Source organism: Musa acuminata, chromosome BXJ2-3 (assembly GCF_036884655.1).
Source record: "Musa acuminata AAA Group cultivar baxijiao chromosome BXJ2-3, Cavendish_Baxijiao_AAA, whole genome shotgun sequence".
Classification (NCBI taxonomy): domain Eukaryota; kingdom Viridiplantae; phylum Streptophyta; class Magnoliopsida; order Zingiberales; family Musaceae; genus Musa; species Musa acuminata.
In genome coordinates this window covers 6797378-6822602 of record NC_088340.1, presented here as the reverse complement: position 1 = coordinate 6822602, position 25225 = coordinate 6797378, and the positions used below count along the sequence as shown (strand labels likewise).

Sequence of the window (25225 nt, the reverse complement as noted above, 5' to 3'; positions counted from 1 at the left end):
GGAGCTCATTCTTCTAGGTTTCTTATGTGAAGCTTCTGCTTCTTCAAGCATGAGGTTGCTTCTCTTAGGAAAAGCGTGATATTGTTTTGCACAGAGACAAAAGCCACCGCATTACCGACATCGTTTCTTAGGAAGAGGCAAGAAGAAGTGGATGTCTACATCTAGATAGCACAGAGATTGCTTCGTAGATGATGCACTGAGAACAGAGTTCCCCACATCAACTTTGTCGAGCACTTATCAAACGTTCCCATTCTTTAGCACAAAGTTAAGACGGTATTATACGTTTGAAATGATATTTTGGTCAAATGCAAGGAATTTGAGGATGCTAATTAAAGATAAATTGACTGGATATTTGATGCAAACAGGCCCCGAAGTCTTATTTTGTAGTGTCTGCGAAGAAAACAATTCCAAAAGCATTATGATGTCTTGGGAGTGACTCTTTGCATGGGGTATAAAGAGGGAAGACTACCCCTTCTGTTACTTGTACTCGTCGGCGATCTCAAGAAGGAGATTGCAGAGCTCTCTGGGCTTTGACAGCATCACCATGTGATCGGCGCCGTCGATCTCCTTCACCTCTGCGCCCGGGCAACGCTTGATCATCCAACGCTGGTAGTCTTCCACCATCGCCTTGTCCTGCTTACACACGATGAACGCTCGTCTCACCGAGCCGTAGTTCGCCTCCGTGAGGACCATGTTGTTGCTCAGATCATCTAAGAAGAAGCTCCCGGGTCTCAGCAAGACGGTAGCCAGCTCTATGTCCTGCATGCAGATCAAACGCCTTGAAGAAAACTCACATGGAAGATAAGAGGTAGAAGAAGGTTGAGACCTCCCTAGATGCTACCTCTGGTGGGGTGAGCTGATACAATCTGGTCGACAGATAGTTGCGGCCGAAAGCCAGCGAGAAGCCTCGTTGGTCATCGCTGATTTCCACAGTGGAATCCATATAGGCTTCGAGCGGATGCCCCTTGGAGAACTGCAGGTATCAGATGACAGTGAGATCCACTCTAGCGTCAGAAACAACAGTGACATGTGTCAACTTGTACCTCTTCTGTAATGCTCGCCACTGAATTGCTGGGGCTGGGCATGAGTGCGGTGGCGAAGACAGCAACCAGAATCTTCTCAGGGAATTTCTCCATGGCGAGAGCCAAGCTAACTCCGCCGTAGCTGTGTCCCACGAGCACAACGCGGTCATGGGGAGGGACGGCGGCCATCAGCTCCATCAGTGGCCGGGAATAGTCTGCAAAAGACTCGAGCTCGTCGAGGCGCTGCGGGTGGACTCCGCTGGCGGCGAGGTCGAGGGTGGTGACTCGATGGCCGGCTAGCCTCAGCAGCACCACCAGCTTGTACCAGCACCACGCGCCATGGCCGATCCCATGGACAAGAACGAAGTGCTTACGTGTTGTTGCCCCCTCCATATATCGATCTCTTCCTCTCACACTCTTCGAACTCTGGTGATGCGTGTTGGTGCTCTTGCACTCATATATAAAGGCCCTCACGGCCACTGTCTTGGAGAGCTCAAACGTGGCGGCTCAGTGGTTTGAAGCACACCACTGGCGTTCTCATTTGTTCACTTTGGTGCGGGCAGCTGACCATCACAAAAATTTGGGGTGGCCAATGGAAACATCAACTTTTGTGACATGCCAAACAATTTGTCTTCGAAGAATTCTAACATATCTTTTATGGAAAGTAAGATGAACGAGCCAAAATCTACTACGACGACAAGTTTACTATTCTAGTAATAAAAATTTTTATATTTCAAAAACACATCAAACATATCGATGTTCAACACCATTTTATCCATGAGTCGATAAATAAAAGAGAAATCAATTGCACTATCGTAACACCGAAGACCAACTCATTGATATCTTTACTAAAGCTTTGATGAATTTTTCTTTTATTTTTTTCTAAAGATATAATTTAAAATTACAACCATTTTGAATTAAGAGGACGTGATGTAATTAAGCAAGTAGATGAGTGGGAGTCAAAGAATGTGTGGTTATCGCATGCAACGTGGGATGTAACTTCTTCCCTTTCGCCTCTGCGGTGCTAATGGATGAGATAGCATTGCAGATCGATTGAAGTGCTCCTTAAAACAGTACTCCATCTGCTATCTTCTCAAGATTCCGACGGTGCATTTCTCGAACCACCGCCTTCACACTAAGTTTTGGTTCATTCTGCCGTAAAACGTCAAAGACTTCGATGATACATATCCATCCACATGTAAAGGACGTAAGGTTGGAAGTCATTGATTAGAATAATGTAGCCGTGGTCTTCAATTGTTTTAAATAGCATGTTTTGGGTGCATGAACCCGTAGCTTTCGGATGTTCTCGTGGGGGTTTTGAAGGGCCCTGTCATCTGCGTTTTGCATGCGCATGGAAAGAAAAGGACTGAGAACCTAACTCCTCGTCTTCGTTGCAACAAAGTAATCACCATCCTTTATCATGCATGTGGAAGAAAATGGTGAGACTTTCTATTCCTGTGCAAATCATAATGTGTAATGGAAACCATGGCAAGTAACGTATCAACACTTGGGAGTTGATCGACCATGTTTAAAGAGCAATCGGATAACATCGACGTGATGACAAACCAAGATGTGATGACTCTGGTCGGCGGTCAGCGGCTGAGCTGTCACTGCCTACGTTCCAAAAGCAGTACGAGTGCTTTGAACTCTTCACACCTGTTTTAGGAGATGACTCGAATGGGAAAAGTCAAAGGGTACAAAAACATATAATTATCTCAAGTGAATATACCAACTTTTATCTTTTATCATGATTGATTCGATTTTTAGATAATTTTAAAGCTAAGAATTGTCATAAAAAAATTTTACTTCACATACCTTTCTTCTATTATTATTTTTGAACCAAATAGTTTAGAATGCATATGTTAATATGGGTTGCTTCTTAGAAGATCATGAAATCACTTAAGATGTGAAGAAAAATATATATAACAAGATGTGCTCTTTCCACTATTAAGATTATTTGCATAATCTTTGTTAGTAAATCTAATCAAACAAAAAATTTTCTATCATAAAAAAAATCAAAATCATGAGTTTTATTTAAATAATTTAAAATTTTATTTGTTGCTTGAAGATGAACTTTTGTAGGATTCTCCATGTATTTGCTGATTAGGTTGATTTCATACATAATATCTTATTTAATTATAATCAGGCATATAAGATTTTCCACAATAAGCCTATAAAAAGTACTATAAACCTTCTTACCACTGCCAGCTTAATTAAATTTTAAGTGTATTTTTACTAGAGTGCTAATAGTTTTGTTTTTATCTATCTATTTTAAACTTAAGGATCTCCCCGATGTGTACATTTTTTAAGAAATAAAAATTTCTACATCTTTTTACTCAACTTTAATTCCAAGATAATGTTTCATCAAACCAAAGTCAATTATATCAAATTCTTTCTTAATTCATAAACCACGTTAGCATCATTATCGGTATACATAAAATCATCCACTTATAAGCAAATAATTAATATCCTCCCTGTCCTTTTCGTTGAATCTCATATTTTATTTTGATGATGAAGTCAATTGTCATTTGTTATCTAATCTATATATTGAAATAAATGTATATGATTAACTACGATGGAAGAAAGACATGTAGCAGGAGTTGTGCCGGAGTCAAGACCATGATCACGTTGGGGGTTCGAGAGTTCGACGGAAGTCCGGAAGGTCGTTGGAGGTTCTACGGGAACAAATCCAAGAAGTCTAGAAGCTTGCCAAAGAAGCTCATCGGAACTCGCCAAGTGGATCATCGCAAGTCCAGGAGTTGGCCGGAAGTCCGCCGGAGCATCGCCGAAGGTTCGTCGGATGTTCGCCGGAAGCTCGCCGGAAGAAGTGATTGACGCACCGAAGCAAGTTGCAGTAAATGTCTTAAAGAAATATCGTAGTTAGCATGTAGATTAAGCTAGGAATGGGAGATGATCCCATTAACTTAATCTGGGGGCAATTGGGTCCTTGACAGACCCAAATTGGGCCGAATGGATCAACACATTCGAACCCAGATTTCCTGGCTAAGGGTAGCACCGCTTGGGTGGACGGTGGCACCGCCCACGAGCTCAATCTCCCAGGAAATCTGGACGGTGCAACCGCCCAGGTCAGGTGGTGGCACCGCCTAGGCTCAGTCTCCGAGCGAGATTGGGCGGTGGCACCGCCAGAGCTCGGTCTCCGAGCTCTGTCAAGCGGGTGTACCGCCCCAGTCAGGAGGTAGTACCGCCAGGACCCCGAAAATCTGGGAAAAAATATTTTTGAGCTCCAAATTCAAACCAATTTGGGGCCTATATATACCCCACCCTTTCCTGCATGAAAGGGCACTGAAAATCCAATCTTATTCTATGATTTTTAAAGCTCAAAAGTGTTGTAAAGGCTTGAAGTTCTCCCCCCTCTTTTCTTCTAAGTTTTGATCTTTAAGAGAGGAGAGAAAATTCTGTAAGGGTTGTCTCCTAGGCCTGTCAAAAGGAGTGAAACTGTAAAAGGGTGGTTGGCCTTCGCCTAGGAAGGCCTCTAATGGACGTCGGTGACCTCATCGGAGGAGGAAGCCAAAAGTGGATGTAGGTCAAGATTGATCAAACCACTCTAAATCTCACTTCGCCTAATCTAAGTTAAAGCAACTTCCGAATCGGTTTTCATACCAAAATCGCTTTTATCATGTGAACGTCGTATTTCGATTTGCAATTACATTATGTTCTCTATCTTAACTATAAACTGCTTCTATATCTTTACTTTAACTGCATCTCGCTTGATCACAAGTTAAAGTGATTTCAGAATCGGTTTTCTTACCGAAATCATTTTTATCGTACGAACATCATTTTAAATCGCACTAATTCACCCTCCCTCTTAGTGCTCTTGATCTTTAACACTTTTATATTTTGTAAATCAAGTATATTAATAATGCGAATATTTTTTAAATCCATGTGCCTCGAACTCAGGTGATGCGTGTTGGTGCTCTCGAACTCATAAATAGAGGCCCTTCGCAATCACTATCTTGTAGAGATTAAACGCAGTGGCTGAGAGGTCTGATTCATGCTGCGCGCGTCTTTGTCCACTCACCTGTAGACACCTTTATTATTAGATTTGGAGTTATCGAAGGAGAAGGAAGAAGTCTACAAGACCAAAAATGACAACTTTGACTTCTTATATATATATATATATATATATATATATATAGAGAGAGAGAGAGAGAGAGAGCACAAATAAGATAAGATTTAAACTTTATTACTTCGAAAAAGAACTCTCTCAGAAACTTAATCCTAATAATGGATGAGATCTACTAATGGCTTTCACCATTGCTAACAATGCGTAAGTGGCTGAAATATATTCACCAGTCATTGTCTAGATTATCAACAGTGAGTGGCTATTTCTTGATGTAACAGAGTGAACTATTGGTGATCACAAACTAGTGGTCCATTAATGTCATAATCTTTGAACAAAGGTTTAATGATCAGCCAAACAAACATTAACCTTTTTCTCTTTTTTTCCTCTATATTATGTTAAGTGGACGTGCAAATTGCGTTGAGGTTTAAACAAAGAAAAGGAGCAACTTTGCTTGAGATACAGTATGAGAGTCACTAAGGAACTCCTAATACTGATCAATTTTAGCATTCTTTTGTACTCCAATATCATCACTTATTATAATTTGAAATGTTAAATGCCAAGAAATCTTCAGTGAGAGAAAACTAAATTGGAAAAAAGAAAATCTTGATTCCAAGTGGAAGTCATGATTTCTCCTCTATATAAAAAAAAAAAAAAGGTCAGCTATCTAAAGTCTCTCCCAATCTTGCAAGTGATTGAATCAACGTAGACAGAAATTAAATCGTCAGACTTAGTTGAGGGTTTCTAAGTTTCAAAACATAGAAATTAAATTTTAAAAATAATTTTACGTTGGGAAGATAGTCAATCCAGGAACGAACGAACGAACAAAGAGAGATATCACGAAAATATGAACAGAAAAGAAGAAAAAAAGAAAGAGAATTAATTAATTTAACAGCTTAATTCTTTTTTGCCTTTGCTCACTCTTTTGTTAATTTTGGTTTTGATATGATGATGAAAAATTGTAACTCGCGGAATCAAAGTCAAACCGACAACGATTAACGTGAATATGATATGTAGAAGTTGGACTTTTTGGCGCAATAAAGAACAAAAGAGGTCAAAGGATTGGGGACAAACAAAAGTGCATGGCGTCTCTTCTGCTGCTGCTGCTGCTGCTGCTGCTGCTGCTGCTGCTTGAAAGAGTGGGTGGCGACATGGAGTTGTTTGAGCCACACGGCTAAATAATTGCAAGAAAGCTGGCAGCATCGTGTATGAGCACGCTGCGGCTTCTCTCTTCCGTCCTCGGTATGTGGCTTCGAGGCATCCTCGTCTCCTTGCCAGCCATTCGTGACACCACCGTCTTTAAACGCGACTGTGTGTCGTTTTATCAGCAACCATCCATCCAAGTCATGGTTACGTATACAACGGTCGTCGTCCTCGCCTTCTGAGGCACGCGTCTTCTCTGTCTTCCACTGTAGTGAAGACGATGCGAGAACGAAGCGCAGTAAGTGCTTTGAATACGGTTTCATGCTTTAATTTAGTTGTGTGAACAATACTAGCATGATTGATTGTTCTGTATAAAGTATTTATTGACTGCCTTAACATAAATGATGAGGCCACAGTATAAAGTATTTATTTCACACACACTTTCAACCCTAGAAAAAATGATGGTTATAAATCTACCCCAGCATTTAAACTTTATGAACTAGAGCTAAACAAAATTAAACCGTTAAAGTTTAAATTTCTCTACATGATTAAGAGGGGAGCTAATTATATATTACTCTTTATATTTATATCCTATTAACATTATAGTTCTTATATTTAAAAAAATTTATATTAGAATCTCTATAATTCTAAAAATAAAATAAATAATTCTAACGTTGCCTGCTACATTTACAGAAAACACATAATACTATATATTGAATCGACACGAAAGTGATGGACAAAATAATAATTTCAATATCCCTTTCATTTTCAGTATATAAAATCTTAAAATTAATTTTTTTTATTAATAAAATCACTGAAAATAAAAAGTATTATATGTTACATTTTTCGTCAATAAAACTAACGATAGGATAAATAAAATATTTATATATATTTTTTTTAAATTAAAATAAATAAAATATTTATATTTTTTTAAAAAATTATATGAATCTTAATGTAATTTTTTTAAATATAAAAACCATGATGCTAATAAAAACCAAAAGGAGATGCTGACCAAGAAAATATTTTACCAAAACATTTCCAACATTTACTGTGTTTAAAAGCTAACAGATCTCTGATTCTCAATCTGGTATTACAAAACCTGCAGAACGTTTCACTTTTCATCAGTGCAATCACTCGGTTAAAGATCGGAGCAATTATAAGCCAAAAAAAAAAAGTTAAGCACATAATGCAATACCATCGAAAACTGTTGGCACTGAAAAGAAGATCCCATGCAAAAATAGTAAGTTTATGATAAAATCTTGACAGAAGACAAAGAATGAGAAAGTGCATCCCGGAAGAGTAGGTTCATGAATCAATGTCCCTCATATGTCGATAACCCTGTGCGTCTCAAGTTACATTTATCCATTGACAAGATGCATATACATTTTAAGGAGAAAACAAAATGATTCTACATGTATCATTGATTTGGATCGACCAGATACATTTTAAGCAACCCAGTTCCAGTGACAAAAACAGATCACCCAAGTTAAAACTGGTGCCAAGATTCATTATCATTTGTTAACCACATCAAAATTTTATTATAAAATGAATCAATTCATTGAACTATTGTTTAAATGTACATGGGGCAGATGGTCAGAGGTCAAACTCCAAACACTCGTATGTACAGTTCTCAATGAAAAAACATCAAGAATAATAGTAGAGCTGCCGTGTTGTTGCCAAATCATACAGCCATGTCCAACCTGAAACAGAGGGAAATGTAAAATTAATGTCAGCAAATAATAAGACATACAATGTGCATGTCTGGTAAGCTACTGCAGCCACAAATGCAGTGGCTGTCTCATATATGATGAACATAAAAACTGTTGAACCGAAATTACCACTAGTCTGAGCATATAAAATGAGTGCGATAAGCCACATAAGATGCATCAACTTCTTTCAGGTACCACAAAGTAGTTAATTCAGTTTAAACTTTTAACATAATCATATAGCGTGATTATGAAATCCTTTTTACAAAGAAATTTTCAAATATTTACCTCAGTTGCCCATAGCTTAGTTACTGCTTGCTTCTTTTTCCCCCAAAACAGATGTATATATGTTAGTTCATTAATCTGCCATTTGATTCTGTGGAAGTTTGTTTGAAGAAATTTTCTTTTCTACTCAAATATTTAGAAATGTTTAAAGAAAACCTTCTGTGTCCAAATTTTCTTTGACTAACCTTTTTTTTTTCTCCCATTATGGTAGTATTTTCCGGGGAAAAAAGTTTATGGCCATGTGTGAAATGTAATTAAATGACACGTTTCTCAATTGACCAAACAACTAATGATTCCCATCTTTCTTTTCTATAACACAAAAAGTTCTAATCTTTTTAACTTTCAAGGGTATCTAACAGAACATAAGTGTTCATGTAGCTGGCACAGATGATCCATGGTTCCAAATTTTATAATACTAAATAGTGTCAATGCATGCAGGCCATGTATTTGCGTTTGGAACATTCCATAAAAAATATTCCATGAAGCTGCAAGAAATGCTTTAACAGGAAAATTACAAACAGTCAATGTCATCAAATAAGAAACATCAAATTGTTAGGCTTTTTAAACTTGTGAAATGCTTTAACAGGAAAAACTTGAATAAAATCAGGAGTGTCCACCATTACCCAATATGATAGTGGTAACTCAATCTAAAGGCAATGACTTAATTTCAACAATAAAACCAAGAAGGTTACAGTTATGAAATCAGACACACAGCATCTTCAATATTGATCAATAAAATACTCAAGTCTGATAACCCACTTTTGCTTGTTATCTTTGAGACTCTAGCCACTGTCAAGAAGAGGGTTTTTTTACCAGATTAATGCCCGAAGTGAATAAGTCAACTCATAAATGGCTTAAATCCATAACCCATATCTTTTTTTAATGTGCTTATGCCCTTGAGTCCTTGCACCTGCTCACCGGTAAAACGTGTTACGAGTTCAATTTCTTTGATAATTGGTATAAAGGAGCCTGGTTAGTGGAAGGTCATGACCTTGGTAAAACTGAGGCTAGACATCTAAGAAGCATAATTGGTACTGCTCCTTGGTTTCTGTGGCTTAATCGCAATGATTCCTTACACTGCAACTCAAAATCTAGGCTCTTTCTCCTATGGTGCAAGGTAATCGCTACCACGAATGATTACTGCTCCAATCTAGGTAAATCTGAGGGTCCCCCTGGGAAACATAGATGCTCAGCTCAGGCCAGATACACTGGTAAGTTATGATTTCTTCATAGAATGTGATGCCTCCTTACACCGTTCTACATCCTCTGCAGGTTCAGGCTACATCATAAAAGATGCCCCGAAACCTAGGCTATCTTTGAGGGCCTCTTTAAGACCCTTTTGGTGAAATCTGATGCACTTGAAGTCATCAATTGGCTCAATGGAACCTCTATTGCACCTTGGGCCCTCTCCTCTCAAACTGATGATATCTGTTTGCTGGCTTCACACCATAAGGCATCATTTGTTCAATAAAAATACAGAGAAAAACCTTTCGACACATACGGTTGCAAATTTTCGGAGTGGAACACTTGGTCCACTCATGGGAAGCTAAAGTCGGCTCCTTTTTTGTATCTGGAAACAGGCTTCCACCTATTTTGGCTAGTTAATTGAACTTGATTCTTTTTTCTGAAAAAAATAAATGGCTTAAATAGTAAATATTTAAGTCACAAGGCAGTTCAAGCATAAATGTGACTATTTGGCACAGATCCCAAATGATCATATTGGGCCTATAAATGCCAAAAAACACATGTACAGGACAAAGGGCAAGGTAGCAAGTCCCCAGCCATCATAGGTGAATATCACTAGGTAGTACTTCAATCATTCAATTTAATAAATCAAAAAGTGCTTTTAAGTAGATCAAACATTCTTGTACCCATGGAACAGACATCACCCATAAAGTTTAAATACATTCTAACGTTGGAAACATGTCAACAACATTTTCCCTTACACTGACAAGAATATTAGAAGTGCTTCTTCTGAAACAAAAGCCCACTTCGCATTTGCAAATTATGTGCAAGTATAAAGGCTATAAGTTCCAAGTCTCTGGAGGTTCTATCAATCAGCCAGCAAATTTTTTTAGCATATTAGAAAGTTGTGATGGTAATAAATTTTGGACAATAGAAGCTGGGTCTCTTTGATAGTAGAACTTGCAGAGCAGTGAAGAGTTCCAATTTTCATAGACAACATCAATTTTAGCCTTAGACTAAATTAGAAAAACAATGGACTGAGAACGTTTAGTAGTAATTGTTGAGATTGAGTGAACATTTTGCTTCTTTTTTTTTGTTTGCTTTCTCGGGCTTCTACCCATTTCCTGGTTTACTTCCAGTATTCCACCAAACAGCTTAACAACATTACCCAAAAAAATAAGCTCTTTCTTTCTCTGTTTTTAAATGTTTCCTACTACTAGTCAATTCATAAGAATTTTTAACATAAATATTTTACCTTCTGAACTCTTTGCTTGGAGTCTGATGGCAACATCAACTAAACTGTAGTACTCCTTGCCCCCAGCTATGTTAGTATAAACAACAATATTACAGATGTCGCCTATGACAAGCAAAAAATCAGAAGTCAATACTATGTGAAAGAATGAAGATTAAAATGGAATTTTTCAGCTACCCTTACGAAAACTTTAGCAAAAGCTTCGTGTATGAAAATGTACAAACTAGATACAAGTCAATATTAATCCGCCTCATTCATAAAAAAAAAAAGAACCCAAAAGAATTGCAAACAAGAATATTAAACGATTGCATTACAGACAGAATTTAAAACAAAGGAAAAACAAACTCAAACAGATAGTAAGAACAAACAAAGAGTTAAACATAGATGTGAGAACGTCACATACCAGAATAGGTAGTCAGTTGTGCTCGGCCTTGTAGAATTAAAAAAGGAGATATTTGGCACTTTGTACCAAACTGCCTCAACAGAAAGCATTTCATATATGTACCAGTTCCAAACTTCCAGATACTTTGAAGTGGCTGAAGAGAAGGCCTTGAAGATAAGGTAAATCCATAACATGTCAATTTATTCAACCATGAAACTATTGCTGCCCAGATTCATCTGGAGAAAGACATATGCCCTTGTGTCTTGCATAGTTGTCACCTTGTGCTGGGGCAGACTAGTAAGAAACCCAATTTGAATCTCATATCTCTAATGCTGTTGGTTGATAGCTAAGACCTTATCAGTGTCTAAAACAACAAAGACTGCAAAAAATACTTTACAAAAATTTGCATGCTGACCACTGTGTACATATCTTCCAGGAAATGAACCATCAGGATAACATAATGTCCTATCAGAAAAGTCAAAATCCCACTGATCACTATTTTTCACCCCAGCATGTCCACATAGCAGAGACTGCAAAAGAAGAGACATAATCTAAAGTTCCCATTCACAGAAGAGTTCTTCCCTTGTCTCGAACTTCTAACGACCGATGGACTCCAATGAAAGTCGTACAAATCGCAACAACTCTTCTACGTTGTGAAAGTTGAAATCAAGAACCTTTCTTACAGAAGATAAGCAGCCTGTCCTGTCCTTTCCTGGGCTTACACTAGCAGCTGCAAAAGCAGCTTCCGATTTCCTAGTTGCTTCGAATGCACAATTTAGATAATTTGTCTGCAACAATGACATTCAAGAGAATCTTTATATAAAAAAAGCAAAGAAAATTCAGCCACAATTTGTGTAACTAGTATCCGTGAATTTTACATTGAAAGAAAAAAAACCAATATGTTTCATATGTTTGGTGACTAAAAAAAATGGTAGTAAAATAATGCACAATTAAAGGATGTCACAAGATCATCATTCTGTAGCTAAAATGATTCAATTGGATGTGGAAACAGTAAATTAATGGTTCCTCCAAGCTATCAGGTTGAGTCCAAGTTGTATTTTTAAGTCAATGAATTGCACAATTGTATTTTTGTCTTGTGATAGAATTTTAAGGTGGTGAAACCCATTTCCAATTTTCATTCAGTTTAAATCATGCTGGCCGATGAGGCATGGACACAGATATCGGATAACAATATGATGCAATACAGGTCTATTGATACCAGGTCTTGAAAAGTTGAAAATCATGCGACAAATGTGCAACAATGAAACTCATTTAAACAAAATATTGTACTCCACAAAGCTTGATGTCATATTATCATAAAACATGAATTCACATAAAATAATAACAAATTATAACTAGCACTCTGAACTTACTCATTTTGAAGATATTATATTCAGTAATACAATACTTCACAAATGTAGTGGAGATAAAAGGAACTTCTGATAAACATAGATGCTATTATTATTTTATCTTGTCATAACATGACAAGTCTGACCATATATCTACATTTTCTATAATAAAAAAATCAACATTTTCTCAAGAAACATCTGTAAATTCTCTTGGGGCAGGTCCCTTGTCAGGCAGTGGGGACGTCATACATAAAAAGGCAACAAAAAATGGAAGAAAAAAAGGAGAAAAAGTTTAACTAAGCAAAGCTCACTGTAAAACGGAGAATATATTCAATCATGTCTCTTCAAGCTAACTAATTTATAGTTGTGGCCTGTGGTACACATGGTCAATATTGTCACCCCACAAAAACCAACTAGAAGAGAACCTTTAAAACTCTCAAAACATGAGTCACAACAGCAAAATAACTAGAATATTATACTCATATATGGTCTACAGGACACTAGATTGAATCATAATAGTGTATACTAACTAGCCATTAAAAACAATAAAAAATGTCAAAACAACTAAAAATAGAGAAGTCTTCTAATTAGAATAAGTAAAATAAGGCTGATGTGAACTAGTCTGCCAGCAATGGACTTAGACTGTTTTAGATGCTCAAAACCAATTTAAACCAAAACTAATTTCTACCTGTATTATAGTCCATAACCCTTTTTTTATAAAAACAACCTCCGGTAACTGTCAAATTCCTATGTATCACCCATGACATGGTGCTTTGAGACCTGTTTCTTGGCTGAAAATGCCCTAAATAGGTTGGTCCAACCTAAAGTTCACCTGGGGGGCCAAGTAAGATCCAAGAAGGGTCAGCCAGGCCTGGGTTTGGTTTAGTTCTTTCATAATTGACCTTAAACATGTCAGAACAGATGTTGAGAAAGACTAAATCTTCAATTAAATTAGCTGTTGAATACGATTCACGAATAAAGATATAGATTAAGTCAATAACCCAAATGTGGCTATCTTTTCCGATTGTGTTATGGGTAAAATAGCTCATCTTAAACCTCCACTACAATTTTGAATACGCCCAATATGGTTCGTTGTGGCTAGTATTTACCAATCTAGCAACCTATAAGCGGACTAGGGTAAACCAGATGGTTCAAGCCCAGTACAAGGTGCACTGCCAAGTATGGGTCTTGTACCACCCGTTAGGCCATGTAGCAACTAGCAAGTAGTACATTAAACTCTCATTGATGTGACTACACAACTAGCCATTCGTTAGCCGTTAGGGCTGTGCTTGGTGGCTAAAACAGCCCCCACATGCACCTTTCTTGTATTAACTATCTATCTCGCTCTCTCTCTTTCTCACTCCCATTCTCTTTGAAATTTCTCTCCAAATTCACCTAATTCTCGCTCAACTCTCTCAACTACCACGAGGATCATTCATGCAGATGAGGTGACAATTGTTAACACCATGTTGCATTAATAACACAGTATTTCCCACTATCATATGTTGTGAGAACAGTTCCATGTATGGATCTTGCAAACACACTGTATTGATCTGAAGTTTCATGAGATCAAGGACCTCAATCCACTTGTCATGGACTCACGTCCATCATCTTGTGGTAAGAGCAGGGATATGCTTTGGTTTCTCATGTAATTTATCATTCTCATATGTTAGTTAGAACATTTTTTTTGGTACATGTAATATTTACATTCTGCTTTCGAGCCTTATCTGACATATGTTTTGATTTTATATTTTATCATCTTATGAACTAAAATCACTTCATTGTCATCAATATCTGCTGTAATTTCCAAGAATAGGTGAGAAACAATCCTAAAATCGAAGTTCTTCAATTTTTCCCTGGTTTGGATTTTGTGCCTCAAGATGTATAAGCATATAAAGTATCGTTATGGGTCTGGTACCACAAATTGAAGTTCCTTCCCTCCAATATCAAGTGACCAAGGAAATTTAAGGCCAGATTAGGTCCAGTACATTTCTGGACTAATCTGATTCAGGTTGGGCAACGGGTGCATCATACCATATTCCTCAAGCATCCAAAAAAAAATATGAGCTTTATAATGACTAGTCAAACAAAAAAAAAAATCAGATACTTTGATGATGTATCCAACATGTGTCCTAAAAATATTGCATCCTGTATATATCTGGCATAGACACAAGAAGCAGTTGTTAGAAATATCAACATTTTATAAATAGCAGCAATCAAACAGGTCCACTTGAAGTTTAATTAAGAAAGGTTTGCGGCGAGCTATTACAATGTCAATAGTTTTTAGGTTAGAGTTGTTCCTGTTGCTACCAAAAGTAAATTGGTTCTCCGTTGGCACAGGAAATAAAACATCCATTCTGCTTCTATTTTTCTGTGTTGATAATCTTTTCTTCTCATTATTCTTTATTACTTCTTTCTATTTCTTTTACTCTGCTTTTAATATGCTAAAAGCATATATTTGGTGATTTATGTTGCTTAGGACAGAAAAAAAAAAGGCCCTATGCGCCGCTTCTTAAATGTAAACCCCCTGAATCGAAAATCTTAGACCAAACAATTTCGAGCAAATTGGGGAATCTGTTGCAATCATTTAGGTTTAAGTGAAGAGCCATAAGACATTAAGTGAAGACAAAGATGTAATTAGCTTCGGACTATCAATTCTTAGATGCAACAAAATCTTGACAAATTCCTTGTTGACTTCATAGGTCATAATCACCAAAACATCAACAAAAATCCGACAACTTACATAATGAAGCAACCGCACAACTTGATGATGATGGCGTGCAGCTATAACATGGTTGCCAGCAACTTGAGGAGAACTAACACCCTTGGCTGAAGCATTCTTACCTAATATAGCCTGATTGTTTAAATTATCAACATCTGACGAAGAAGAAGATGGTGATTCACCTAAAACAGAAATCAAATAGTCAAAATCGGAGAATATTTGCTAATTAGCATGTGAGAAATCCACAAGTTGCACAAGGAGAACAAATATAAACAAGAGAATATAACACAAATAAAGTACGAATATGAAAGATTATCGGTAAAAAATCTATGCTGATATTGCACACAACAATTTCATTCTAAGTGTACTTTGGATAGATGATACCCTTAAGCAATGAATACATAAACAGATTATGCCCTTAAACAATGATGAAGCAAGGAAAAAAGTTCATCACCATTACTGAGTGTATACACAGATGATGTCCTTAAAATCTGAAGTTTTCATGTTCAGCAGGCTCAAATGGAGTGAGACTACTCGAGATATGACTTGGTTGATAGTGTTTTGGACAATACACAGACACACACCAGAAAGAAATATTAAAAAGATATGAGTGAACAACGATTACACTTAACCAGCAAAACCAGTTTGAAAATAAAAATTCATAAAACTATGGACATGGTAAAACTTTATAGCAGTTTAAAAATTTATTGAGGAGGAAAAACCAGATAAAATTTGCCTCTTTTGATACAGGTATTGCATATCTGGCTTGATTCTAATTTGTAATGCTAATAGTAGTAGAGTTGAATGGGATGTGCTTATGGATCGCTAGCAACAGTTAATTCACTCATTGTAGCCATGATGGACAAGAAATAAGAGTATATTTTCCAATAAGAACCTTTAAAACAAAATTCAAGAGATTACCAACTATTAGCCTGATGATTAAAACCTATGCAAGAAATTCTTAGAAATCCTACACAGTTGATAACCTGGAGGAAGGATTTGAAAAGCTGATTGTAATTCATGCCGATCTTTGGTTGCATTAGGACTTTTACAGTATGTAGTCTTCAGATAGGCCACTTCCACACACTTGTATGCTAGAGAAACAGCAGCCATGATTTTTACCTTTTCATATTCATGAGCCACAAACCTGTTGATAAGAAGTAAGCAGTATCAAAACAAAAAGACACCACAACATAGAACTTGAGCAGAAAAAAATCTATTTTCTAGAAGGCGGTTTATTCACCCAAAAATGCACCACATTGGAAAGGACCTATGAAGACATTATGCATGAATTTGCACACGCATCTGGAACATACATACCTACAAAATCCAACCACATATATAGACCTTTACATGTTTCTTAGAACTTATATAGACTACATATTATTCCATGCGTTCTAATTTGGTTGCAGCATATATTTATGTGGTTATTTTTTAAATACATTTGTATACTTGATTATATATTCTAATATTTAAAATAAGTTGTGCATGCACTTGAATAAGAACCCAAATGCTGCATGAACACTGTCATACCTGGACTGCCTGCAGACAACAATGTCTAAATAGAGGCCTGAGAAGATCAAATTTTAGTCCATAACTCCAACCCTTAAACTTCACTGGAGATGTAATTGAATATCATAACAAATAGCTTAGTTCTCACTATAATTTGGTAAATCTAATTGTTATTATCATCAGAACACATTGTCAAAGTTATTTATGGGCATAATTTTTATCATAAATCGCCAAAGAGGTCAAATTATGTTTTTGATATTGCTAAAAATTATTGAAACTTGCTAAAGTTTAATGTTTATTCCAATAAATTATGTTTTTGATATTGCTAAAAATTATTGAAACTTGCTAAAGTTTAATGTTTATTCCAATAACCACTTAGTATAAACACAGATCTCAGTTAAATTTTTAGACACGCACACATCACACACGCACACAACCCTGCCACGCGCCCACCACACCACCACAAATAGAAAAGAAAATAAGGAAAAAAAGGTGTACAAAGAACAAAAGACTCACACTTCCATTTCATATCAACAATTGGCTATATCACACCAATAAAATCTTAGCTATTTGTGAAATGGGCAATACAGACTTATCACATGCTATACTGAATATTTACTATAGAAACTCCATTGTTGTTGGCTTTTTGCATGTTTCCTATGTGATACTCGTAAAAAAGTTGCAGTACCTAAGTATCAGAAAATAGCATACCTTAGTCCTTAACCTCGGTAAACTACAACAGAAAATGTTTAAGATCCTTTTGCTAGTTATCAAGTAAATCAGAAATCACTCATCAACAAGAAGAAAACTCATCCATAAGAAGACAAAGAGAAACAAACTACCATCATCTCTAACTAAAAAATTGATCTTTGTTGATGTAAATAAGTCTTCCTCATTAATCATGCCAGCAGGAATCAAGAATCAAGTGTTTTTACATTACACGTGCATTCAAGGCACAGATACTTGTGATGCATACAGTTTGCAACACTAAGTACAAATAATCACGCTAACATCCTTGCTATGAGCCTATGATAGTACATAATAAAGATCCTACAACATTGCTTGTGTGAAAAGTAGAAGAATTTGGCTTGTTAAGACTTCTTATTTTCACAAAAGTGCTCCTTCCAGAGAGTCCATAAGAGTAAATCAATCACATTAAATCATATAACTTATGACATTGAAATGAAAATAAAATAAACTATAAGGATGCTGGCCTAAACAAATGTCTCAAATATGTTAAAAGACCACCAAGGGCCTAACAGCAATGAACAAGAGACTACAAGTGACAGACAGTTGGTGTCAGTGATATATGAACTTTGTCAATGATTCATTAACAATAAAAGACCATCCTAACAGTTATCTATCATGATAACTTCAACTTACTCGCACAGTTTTGCTGTTTCAAAGTACATTTGTGCAGCTTCTGCTTGTTTAGCACTATCAAAATTAACAGGTTCCATGAGAGCAGCAACATGGAGAAACTTTAAAGCTGCCTCAAAGTACAGGCCAGTGCTCTCAAGTTCTAGTCCTTCACTCTGTGAAAAAATGCATTTGAGAAAGGCAAACAATTGTAGAATTATGTTGAAAGATAGAAAGGTGATATAACCTTTAAGCGATTGGCCGAGTGCTTCAGATCTCTCGCTTCTTTCAAAACAGCAGCACAATTTTCCTTTCTTAGTGGACTTGATGAATCAGATACAAAAGGAGTGGCATGTCTAAGATTATTATTGTGCAATCCATTGTGACAATCTTGTAATCTGTGTTGTTTGACCACCTTCGATGTATCAGAATTTACTGCATCAGCTACATCATCAGATCTACTCGCTTTAAGAGGTGAAGTGACCATATGACGACCCCGAGGATGAGTATCTAGTTTATCACAAGAAAGTTTCAATTGTGACTTACCCAGTCCAGATGGTGGTTCTGGGCAATTGATCCTATCTAAATAAGGATGGTTCAGTGCTTTTTCATTGTGGAAAGAAGGTCCCACTTGAAAATCTGGTTTAACACATCTCGTTCCAACTGGTATTTTTGAGTCTAAATCCCTTTGTGGATTAGAGAACGAGGAGGGAACACCATCCATGTCTTCTTGCACTGCAGAAGTTGAGCTATTACCTCGCCTACCTGTCATATATTTCGAATTAGGATCTTTCTTCCCCAAGAATTCCTTTTCATCCTCTCCCTGGAAGTTGCCTTCTTCATTCCTCAAATCATCAGGACACACACAATGTTCACCAGAAACAAAGCTAGCCTCACGTCTGCCATTGCTGCCATTCTTTAAAGAATGCAAATCTTTGTGCTCATTATAGGAACCAGAAACCTTAAGCCTACTCTTATCCAAAACAGACTTAGAACCTCTATGTTTCTCTTTGAATCCTGAAGAATTCTTACCAGACTTTCGCTGACTAGAGTCATTCACTAGTTGGTGGCCGTTCACTTTACCCATGTCTTGGATATCATCCCTGTATGAATGTTTTCCAAGCTCAGCAGGTGAAGAATCATTCTGAGCACTCAGTTTCACATGCAACCTTTCTTCAGATTTGCCATCAGATGATTTATTTCTTTCCTTTCTGAGGTAGTCAGATGTTCCCTCCAAAGAATCTAGAATTCCAGAATTTGCTGCTTTATGAGTTTCTAAAGATTGTTGTTGAACAGAAAAGGGTTTCTTACCCTTTACGGAACGGCCATTTCCACCATCAAATTCACTATCTGAACATATTCTGGGTTTCCCCAAAGCAGGAAAACCAGAATTGGTGGCACCATTCCTTTGCTCCAAGATGATTTTGTGTGATAATTTTTCAATACTAGGAATCCTCAAAGGTGATGAAGAAACTGACTCAACGGGAGAACCCTTTGTTTCCTGAAGATTGGATCTACTTTTGCGGGAGCCTGAAACCTTTGAAGAACTTGAGTTAGCAGCCTCAGCTACTGGAGGCTGTGTAAACATGACATCTCTCTTCGAGGAATCAAAGTCCAGAGCCCTTTGAGATGCTATGTTCCCTTCGCTCTGACTGGATCTCTGACTGGATCGATGCTTTTTTTCCACCACATATGGGACCTCATTATCCATTCCAGAAGTTAGATGCTCTCCACTGGCAGGCAGAATCATTTTGGTCATGTTACCTTTCGTATCCATCCTGTCATTTAGCTTAGTTGTTTTAGATCCCTTTCCTACAGACATTGTTAGCTCAGCCTTCTTGTCCCTTACAGGCTCTGCAGGACCAGGAGCTCGTTGAACAATAACCTCATTTTCTAACACATGCTTGGTAGTCACATGAACCTCCTCACCATGCTGACTTCCTTGCCGCTCCTTCCCTTTTTTCTTCTTAGTGGAAATGTCCATAATACTTAACTTATCTACATCTGAGGCAACAAAATGTTGCTTACTTTCCCCATTTGTGATGGATTGAACTTCATCCCCTAACTTCTTAGATGATGAGTAATTGCCATTCAAATCACATTTTGAGCCTTTGGACAAAGGAAAACTATTCCACCTAGGCTCATTATTAGCAATTACCTTATTTGAACTACCACCAACATCAGTTTCCACAAAAACCTTATCACCTACATCATGCTCAGAACAATCTTTGCTAGGATATTGCAAGCTTTCTTTCTTAGGTTTCTTAGGTGCTCTAAGATCATCTTGATCAACTTCTCTCTTGCTTTTTGATTTTGAATGTTTTTCAATTTTTCCACTATGATCACCTGAAAAACAAGAGAGATATAAGAGATAAAGTTTGTTCCTGTAGCCTACAAAGAATGGTAAGCAAAATGGTACCTCCATCTGAGTAGGAACCACGTTTTTTATGCTTATCTTTTTGCTTTGGCTTCTGCTTCTCTGCATTGAAGTCAGATGATCTGCTTGCATCACCAGGGACACCTTTGTTTGATGAGTTCAATTCAAAAGGAGGATACTGATTTGCATCATTTGAACTTCTAAATTTAACAGACGTGTGTTGATCCTTTTTCACAGAATTTGAAAACTGACCAGAAGTTGAATGTGGTAAATCTAAATCACACTTTAGTCCACTTTTCTTCTTAGCAACAGTAGGCACATTTGGAAAACCAGGTTCAAGATTCTGACCAAGATGCACTCCGCTGGCCCAAGACACATTAGTAGAAACGACATCATGATGGACATTTAAACTAGCACTATTTTCTGGGGCAGGGACAAGATATAATGCACGTAGAGCATTTGTCGTCTCCTCTTCACTGATGTCACAACTATTCATCCTAGGCCTACATAAGAGTTTTCACAAACTATCATATAAAACTACTAAAACTGAAAAATGTGGAAAGCAAAGACAAGTAAAAGAAATTCATGCCACTTTCTATGTGAAGAGAAACTTACAACCAATTGAGCAAACTGCACTGCCATTTCTTGGGAAGATGATCAGGATCAGTCCCATATGGCAAAAGGCGCCATTTTTGACATATATCACAACATACCCAATGCTCGTTGATAAAAACAGGAGGTTGAGGGGCAACAGTTGCACCCATAGCTGGGGCATTGTACGTTGACGACGGAGCAAATATTTGTCCACTAACAAATGCTCCTGGGATCTGAGTTTTCTCGCTAACCGATGCTCCTGGGATCTGAGTTTTCTCGGCGTTTCTATCAATTGGCTTTTCATTAAAAATATGAGTAGACATTATGGGCTCCTTCTCGAGCTTAGCTTTTATGGCCTTCTGCTTACCCTTTGAACGAAAATCCAGTGAACCAACTCCGTTCTCCAACAGTTCAGTTTTGGCATCCCAGTTTACATATCCACTGGATTCTCTAATGCCAGCCCCACTCGAATCTGTACGTGAATTTAGAACTTTAGACTTCTTCTCAGCATGGCCTGCTTTTGCATGAGAAGTTTTCTTCTTTTCCTTTGGCATTGCAGATGAATTACCACTTATACTGTCCTTCAAATAGTTCCCAAATGATTCAGAATTAGCTTGACTTAACTTCACTTTCTTTTTACCATCAGATATTTGGTCCTTTCGTTGTAGTGTCTTCTCTTTGTATGGAGGAGAACTTGGTTTAACATGATCATCAGGTTCAGTTATTTGCTCATTCTTCCTTTTACTTCCATTCGAGTGGGTATTTGTCATAGCAAAATATTTCTCAACTTTGCTTCTGCCTTCACTCTGCAAATTAGATTTCTCATCCTTATGATTATTCGTACTTTGTTCTTCAAAAGCCTTCTGTAACATGCTTGCTTTTGAATTATGTTGCTCATTTGAAAGCATCACTTCATTCCCTGAATTGCCAGCCACATTATTTGTTGTACTTTCAAATAATTCAAAATGTTTATCATTCATCAAACCAGGAAAAGTTGATCCGTCCTTCAATGAGGCCTTCTTTGTTTCCCTCGAGTGATCTGACATATTAGTGTCATTCTTTGTTAGACTTCCAACTATTTGTTTTTCCCCTTTTTTGCCAGCATTCTTCGAGAAGGAGGACGATGACATATTCAATGAATTAGAAGCAAGTTCTTGTCTTACTTGGGTTTCAGTGTCAATTTCCCAACTCGTAGTCAAATCAGCTTTGCCTTCTGAACTCTTTATTTCCCTTGGCTTTGCTTTCTGCTTGGTAGACTTACTATGATTCTCCATCTGACATTTTACTTCTGCTAAATGTAAAGTAAAGTCTGCAGACCCTGTACTCGTTTGAGGTAGTTCATGGTAGGTCTTTCCCCCCTGGCATTGTTTAATAAAAGAACTGTCTTCTTCCGTCAACTGAAATAGACTATCTTGAAGAGGTGAGAGTAAAAAACCTCCAGGAACCATCAAACATGTCATGACCTGCTTGATTAATTCAAACTAGGAATTAGCAAACTAAGATTCAGAATAAAGATGACCAGCAAGAAATAGCATTTTACCTGGATAATAGTCTTGGGAGATTCATCAGGCATAACTTGAAATTCAGGAGAAATCCCTCCACTCCTACTAGGACTGTCCTCGGATGATGAAGATGGAGAAATATCAAGTCCTAGGCCACTATAGATTCTAGCCAAGTCGTTATCAGGACCCACTTTGATGCGAACTTTTAGTGTTTTGTGGTCGGTGCCACTAACTGTTTTATTAAAGCCGTGCTGGGATGTGGGCTCCTGAATGTTTGGTTTATTGATAGACATGTCCCTTTTGCATGACTCATCAGATGGTGGCACAGCAACAGTGTTATTTTTGGGAAAAGATGAACTCATCATAACTGAAGGGTTCTGGTATGTAACCTGTACATATAAGGCGATAAATTCAGAGAAGAACCCTTTCTACTGAAATACAATGAAATTTATTTAATTATTTGAGCCATGTGGTAGCAATCCTTGTGCATAATTCACTCTCGTCTCAATCAGTGCAATCCATGGACAAGGGCATTTTTTACATGGGAAGAAGCATGATAACAGCTCACCAGAATTCTCATACGGAGAATTGGATGTGAGGGTTAACAATAAAATTCCTTCAACCTGAGGATAGAATATCACATATATCACCTAAAACAATAAATGTACCTCGACTGACGGATTGTAGGGAGATTTTGTGACATTTTGGTTTGGAACTTTTTGTGGACTTTTAGTTTGACATAAAATAGAAGGAGAACGCTGATATGCAGGTAAGAACGAACCATATCCTCCAAATTTTGCGCCTGTAAATCAGTTAAATTCGAAATCATCAGTACCATAATTTGTATATTTATTATCCTGATGAAGACTATCATATTTGCCTGACCCAAATTCTCAGCAGAAACCCCAGCTTCAAAATCTTTCTGAAAATGACCCAGTACGTTCTGGATCTTTTCATCCTGAAAACAAAAATGGCAACACAATTAGTGGCAAGCATCAAAATCTCAGCTAAAATCAGTGTGCATAAAATACTAGTTTGCATGCTTCAAATTTGAAGCATTTTTGATGAATTCGATGATCATAGATATTACTGACATCCCACAACAAGAAAACCAGGGTTCTTCCACTTCAATGATTTCTGTGCAATCAAACGCAGAAACCTATTAGCTTATGGTGCAAACCAGTCGGCCGAACATCAACTTCTAGCGAGGTCACGATTTAAATTAACACTCCTTAAAGCAAAAAGAAATTATTCAAAATGAAAGAAACGTGAGATCTTTATAGACTCGGAGTATCAAAAATGTCCTTTTTCTCAAATAAGACATATCCATTTTAAAAAGTATCACATGATTCCGCTTTGTTCTCGAAATTAGAATCACGAAAGAACATCAACAAAGATATTTAGGATTCAATTGGCCACCAAATTGATAAGTTGGAAAGACAAAGATTGATAAAGCACGAAAGTGCCCATATCTAATACTAGTTTCACTCAAGTTCAATAAATGGCATATACTTTTAATCTAAAACATAGGAAAGCGCCAACAATTATTAAGAGGGCTTACGATGTAGGAGAGAGCGTCGGGGTCGATGCAGGAGTCGTCCTCCTGGCCGGAGTACGCCTCACCTTCCTCGAGCTCGTTCTCCCCCTCCATCCCCCCTCCCCCGAACCCTAGCTCCTTCCTCCCATCCCCCCTTCTCCCCACCGACAGCATCCAATCCACCCCTCCCCTCCCCTCCCCCACCCCAACGCCGCCCCACTCTGTCCTCTCCCCCCCTCCCCCTCTTCCCCACTTCGCACCAAAATCGGACAAAGGAGAACTCAAACCACCGAATCCCTCACCACACACCGCCAGCAGCGGCTCGCGCCCCCACCCCCGTGGGCCCAAACCCTAGAATCCCTCGCCGATCGAGGGGGGCAGCTGAATCGAGCGGCGATCGGCGCGGGGGAAGGCCCTCGGCAGTGCAATCTCGGAGATCGGGAATCGAAATCGCGGGAGGCGAGATCGGGACCGGCGATCGCCACCACGAGCACTGCTTGCGGTGGTTGCTTTCGATCTCTCTTCGGCGTCCTTCGGAGAGAGAGAGAGAGAGAGGGGAGGGGGAGAGGAAAGGAAGGGGAAAATAATGAATAAAAATATATTAGGAATTCTTCTCTTTTTTACGCATATATACAACTTAGTTTATCTATCTATTTAAATATTAATATAATATATTAAAGAGAAAAATTAATAATAAAATTAAAAATAAATAATGGGGTGTTTTTTTTATTTCTTTTTCTTTTTCGCCCCCTCGTTAGGACCTAAATCTCAAGTTTGGTCCCTAAACAAACATTTCCAAAGCCTTCTAAGGACTACTGCTGCATTTTTGGGCCAAGCATAATAATTTTTGGAACAGCAAACACATAATTTTATTTATTTAATACAGTCATGAAAATGATGGCTGAAATATATAATTTCTGACGTCAATAAATAAGATGAGAACGAGAGCTAAATGAAGTAATTGAATTAGATATCGGCAACGATCGAACTAAATAGAGATGAAGAGTTGGCGTTTAACGTTCATTTCAACGAGTTGTAACGACGAGGAGTACGATTAGATGACTCGGACCGAATAAACACGAAGAGATGAAGCACATTCCTCCAAAAGGTACAACATGTTAAATAAATAAATAAATATATATATATATATATAATTTAATGGGCAAACGATGAAATAAAGAGGTTTCTGTAAACCGGACGATGCCGGCGACTAGCTG

General features: G+C 37.6%; 2 protein-coding genes across 3 annotated transcripts; both read right to left on the bottom strand.

Moving 5' to 3' along the window:
- Positions 1 to 329: 329 nt before the first annotated feature.
- On the bottom strand, positions 330 to 1459 carry LOC135607132 (probable esterase PIR7A). Its single transcript, XM_065098687.1, has 3 exons — positions 1044 to 1459; positions 842 to 973; positions 330 to 759 (listed from the first exon to the last, which is right to left on the bottom strand). The coding sequence occupies exons 1-3, from the start codon at positions 1413 to 1415 to the stop codon at positions 478 to 480; spliced, it is 786 nt and encodes a 261-aa protein (XP_064954759.1). The 5' UTR covers positions 1416 to 1459; the 3' UTR covers positions 330 to 477.
- Positions 1460 to 7760: 6301 nt separating this feature from the next.
- On the bottom strand, positions 7761 to 24197 carry LOC135607130 (cysteine-tryptophan domain-containing zinc finger protein 7-like). Of its 2 annotated transcripts, XM_065098681.1 has the most exons (13): positions 24033 to 24197; positions 23357 to 23429; positions 23140 to 23273; positions 22510 to 22860; positions 20991 to 22432; positions 20418 to 20878; positions 18246 to 20344; positions 18023 to 18174; positions 16114 to 16274; positions 15149 to 15309; positions 11078 to 11844; positions 10678 to 10779; positions 7761 to 7946 (listed from the first exon to the last, which is right to left on the bottom strand). In XM_065098681.1, exons 1-11 carry the CDS (start codon positions 24180 to 24182, stop codon positions 11653 to 11655), a joined length of 5376 nt encoding a protein of 1791 aa, XP_064954753.1. In that variant the 5' UTR covers positions 24183 to 24197; the 3' UTR covers positions 7761 to 7946; positions 10678 to 10779; positions 11078 to 11652. The 2 variants fall into 2 exon arrangements, with proteins under 2 accessions (XP_064954753.1, XP_064954754.1); XM_065098682.1 differs by lacking the exon at positions 10678 to 10779.
- Positions 24198 to 25225: the final 1028 nt, after the last annotated feature.